This window comes from Limulus polyphemus, unplaced genomic scaffold (assembly GCF_000517525.1).
Source record: "Limulus polyphemus unplaced genomic scaffold, Limulus_polyphemus-2.1.2 Scaffold594, whole genome shotgun sequence".
NCBI classification, from domain to species: Eukaryota; Metazoa; Arthropoda; class Merostomata; order Xiphosura; family Limulidae; genus Limulus; species Limulus polyphemus.
In genome coordinates, this window is record NW_013666204.1 from 455,741 (window position 1) to 460,462 (window position 4,722).

Consider the following 4,722-nt stretch of genomic DNA (forward strand, 5'->3'; position numbering starts at 1 on the left):
TTAGTCCTTCTTGTAAAATCCTAGCTAACTGAAAGATGGCCGTCCCTTGATTTCTCATGTGATATAATGTCACATTCACTGAACCTTTCTTATCAAAACTGACATGAGTATCCACATTCAATGACTTCTCAAACATAGTGTGAGATAATCTAGTCTAGATCCAAGTGCATAATATTTGTCATGAAAGTCAAAATATCGATTCAATTTTATACTTAAATCATTTCTGAATTAAGCTATTTCCTGTTATATTACCAACGCTTTTAATAAAAACAAACAAACAATGGAGATTCTAAATTAAGAAATCAACAAAATTATTTTTCAATTTTGTAGTTTATTCATTTCATTATATACTTTCAGCACATAGACTCTTAACAACAATATTAGGTTATACTTTTATTGCTAAGCAACATGATATAAAAGCCATTGTTGGAACGCTTTGTTACCAAAATGCCCTGGCTTTTCTATATATATTAAAAGTGGTTATATAAGGAACCACTTCTTTTTCACATGGTTTTTCGCTAGCTTACCTCATTAAAAAGATGCACATGTGCACACGCACGTGGATAAAATAAGTAATGATACTCAGGTGGACACCCTCAGGGTTCACTTAGTAAAGGTGCGAAATCTCAGGTTTCTAGGTTCTTTTCTCTTGGAGCATATGGTGGTCACATTTCTTTTCTATGAGGTTTTTCGCATAAAAAGATGCCTTCAGTTGCAGCATAAATATGACTTTCTTCCACAGCAGCTCACAAACGTCTCGAGTTATATGAAGATCTTCAAGAAGTTGGGTCTGGTATGGCTTGATGATTAGGGCACAGGTTGCGAGTTCGACTCTCGTCACCGAACATACTCACCATTCCAGCGGTGAGGTGTTATAACGTGACGATCAATCCAATTATTCGTTATTAAAAGAGTAACCCAAGAGTTAGTGTATGGTGGTTTTGACTGGCTGCATTCCCTCTAGTCTGTAATTTCTAAATTAGGTATAGCTAGCGCAGATAGCCTTCGAGTAGTCTTGCGCAAAATGGAATGAACAAACAGACAATAAGATGGATCTAACGGTCCACCTCGGAGGTTCTTCCGTAAGAAAAATAAAGTTTTTTGGTTTTGTTATAATTTAACAAATCACGCTGTGATCAGCTCATGAAAACGTTTCGATGAAATGATAGAACTTATTATTATTTTAGCATAATATGCTTCCTTATTCAAGTTACCACGATTGTTCATGTATTTATTTAATTTCATTGCTATACTGAAAGTAGTTTCTATTTTCATCAAAGGCGATATTAAATAATTATGAAAAGTAAAATTCCATGTGTATTTTCTTTGTTAATATTTCGTGGACCTATACTGAACATGCCAAATTCGTGAACCCGTGACAGTTCAACGGCTAGCCAAAGGGCTTTTGCTGCTAAAAATCGAGTTTCGATACTTGCTGTAAGCAAGTCACAAATAGCGAATTTTGTAGCTTTGAGCGTAATAAGAAACAAAGAAAATAGTGAATACGCATAACAATATATTATTTAGTTAATACAAACTCGGTAGAACATAGGCGACACACGACAAAAACAATTTTGTTTCCGTTCTACTCTGACGTGATTGGTATTTAGAGCAACAGAAGATAGCTAAATTAGCTTACGGTGTAACTGTTGATGTAAGACATTACATTCAACGTATTGTGTCTATTTCAGCTGTTGCAAAACCCATTCATTGTATGACGGAAACAATAATTAATTTTATGTTTTTAAGATACCAGTATAAAATAAATTATCAACAATTTTAGCTTGTGTGTGTATTTGTGAATTGAATACAGAAAAAACAACAATTTTAATAAGCAGTAGGTAGGCTTAATATTAATAGTATTAGTAATAAAAATGGAAGATCTACAGACTACTGAAGAGGTTTGTGAATGTTACTTGTTACTAATATTAGCTCATGTCTTTAGGGCTAGATTATAGATAACTAACTAGGTTTAACATTCAGTTTTTGAGACGAATAATCTTATTGTGTAGTAATAATAAGTTTGGTATTAATGTTATATTTAACTTGTACTGTGTAGTGTTGTACTGAGATAAGGCTAGTGTTAACATGTACTTTTTCAAATTGACAGTGACAGTAATATGACACTATGACTAGTATGAGTATAACATGGGATTGACAGAATGAAAGATTTACACTTGCAGAACCTAAATCCTGTAAAGTATAAATCTTTCATTTTTGGAAGCAAATCCCTAGCTTTCCTTTACTAAAGGAAAGCTAGGGATTTGCTTAAAAATTAACTGAAAATAAAAAGGTTGTAAGAGAAGAGATAAAGCTATATGTACTACCGTTTTGGATTTTACGTATTACTACTTACATTAATTACTTGACCATACACTTCCCATGTTCAGGGTAAATTTTATACCCACTAAGGGCAAAATTCAAACCTGTGAACAAAAATAATGGTATCAAAACCAAATAAAAATATTTTACTAAGATAAAAAGCTGCAATAATTTTTCAAATTGAAATATATTACTTTCACAAAATACACATACTTCAACAACTAGCTCATGTTCAACAGAGAAAGTTACACAAGACTGTTCATAGTACTTAGTAGTGTATTATTATATACACTAATGTATAGTCATGAAAACAAGTTATTAGAGACTATATGTGACATAATGTAAGTAGTCAAATAAAAACAATACATAGCCTTCACAAAAGTAGTGTACAGTTTTGACAATATGTACATATACACCAGTTTTAGAATGTTAAGTAACACATTGCACGTAGGAGAGATACATACTAATCTGATTTCCAGTTATCAGATCTAGCATATCATAACTTAAGTTAAAGTTATCTGACTAAATCAAACACTTTGATGTTAAACTTGTATATAATACAAAGAATAATAGAACACAGTATTAATATAGATTTAGAGATAAAATTTTAAATCTTTGAATAAAACTAAATATCTTTTTAAATTTATTAAAGGTATACTTAGCATAATTTTTTTATATGAACCTTAAAATTACATTTTTAAGTAACAAGCATGAGTTATAGAAACAAGAGTATCACCAAAGTTAGAAAAATACCACTGAAATGCTTTAGTGCATGCTAGGATTACTTTGGTCTATGGACCCATACCTACACCTGTTTTGTATATATGTTACTGTAAATGTCCAAGTCCATTGCATTCACCATTGATTAAATCTCTGAAAGTATTCCAATTTTCAAATTTCTAAAAATACGTGTTTTTTTAAATGTTTTAGATCATGTTAATAGTTGCTTGTTTTGATTTTGCATTCTGAAAGATCTGATTGTTCTTGCTTGAATAATTTCAGTTGTGAACAAAACAATGCAGTGATTGGTAAGGTTTTGGAAACGGTGCGAAATTGATGTTTTTTAGGGTTACATACAAGAATGATCCTTGTGACACCAATTTCTCTATTTATTTATTTTTCTCATGAGCTCTGGTAAAATGTTCTCCAAGTATATTATAGCAACTTAAGCAGATATTTCAAGAAAAGAAAAGCCTAATTTTTGCAATTTGAGTTCGTATGTTTTTGTTTTTTCTAGTACTGAATTTTAATAACATGAATAATTTTGCCATTATACTACAGAGTGACCATAAGCTTATAAAATCTAGAAGAGTTAGTGAATTTTGTAAAAAGCTTAGATTAAAATTGTGTACATCTCTTCTCCCAACCCTTTTCTGTACTTTTAGAACCTACATGCATATCTTTGCCAGTTATTGATATATCTTAATATAATTTTGGTCAGTCATTCTAAGTTATATTTGGTGAGAGGTTAGATTGAATATATATACAAACGTATATTAAGAAATACATGTCTGAATGATAACTAGTTGGTTACAAATTTCAAAAAAGCAAATTTTTAAGAGATGCGATAAGAGTTATCTGTTGTGAATTGGGCAACTGAGTTATTTGGAGACACTGATCAGATGTGGAAAATGTTTAAAGATAAATTTTTAAATATTCACTATAAACATATTCCTAATAGAAAGAAAAGGGTAGCTACAAGTACAAAACCAGGTTGGTTCACAAAGAGTTTAAGAAATAAAATTAAAGAAAAGCATCAGAAATTTAAATTGATTGGTATGACAGGAGACTTAGAAGATTATAGAAGATAAAGAAACTTTGTGAAACAGGGAATTAGGACATCAAATAGGATGTAGGAGAAAAAGTTGGTTGAAAATTTAAAAATTAACAGTAAGGAGATCTTTAAATACATAAAGTGGAAACAAAATGTTAGGATAGGGATAGGACCCTTGAGGGATAACAAAGGAAGGCTAGTATCTGATGATTATGAGAAGGCTGGGTTATTAAATTTTACTTTTTCTTTGGTTTGTACTAATGAAGATTTAAGCATTATTCCATATCTTGATCAGTTGATAAATGGAAACAAGATTTAAAAAGATGACTGTATTCATTTTGAGCTGGTTAAGAAAAAATGGGAAGTTAAAAATGATAAGGCTCCATGGCCTGGTTAAAGATTGGATACATGAGCCACTTTCTACTATTTTTTGTCAGTCCTTGAATAGTGGGCAGGTACCAGAGGATTGGAAGTTAGCTAATGTAACTCCTTTTTTCAAGGGTGGTGATAAAAATTGTCCCAGTATTATACACCCATTAGTTTTACATCAGTTGTGGGAAAAAGTTTGGAAAGTCTGTTAAATAATGCTTTGCAAAGTCATTTAACAAAGTTTAGAATTTTATTGG

General features: G+C 31.1%; 1 protein-coding gene across 1 annotated transcript in view; it reads left to right on the forward strand.

The window, feature by feature from the left end:
- Positions 1–1,420: 1,420 nt before the first annotated feature.
- Positions 1,421–4,722, forward strand: part of LOC106459334 (dynein light chain Tctex-type 1) — a 31,084-nt gene continuing 27,782 nt past the window's right edge. Inside the window, exon 1 of the mRNA XM_013918955.2 lies at positions 1,421–1,901. Within this exon, the coding sequence (XP_013774409.1) occupies positions 1,875–1,901 (27 nt within the window). The 5' untranslated portion in view covers positions 1,421–1,874. The remainder of the gene's footprint in view (positions 1,902–4,722) is intronic.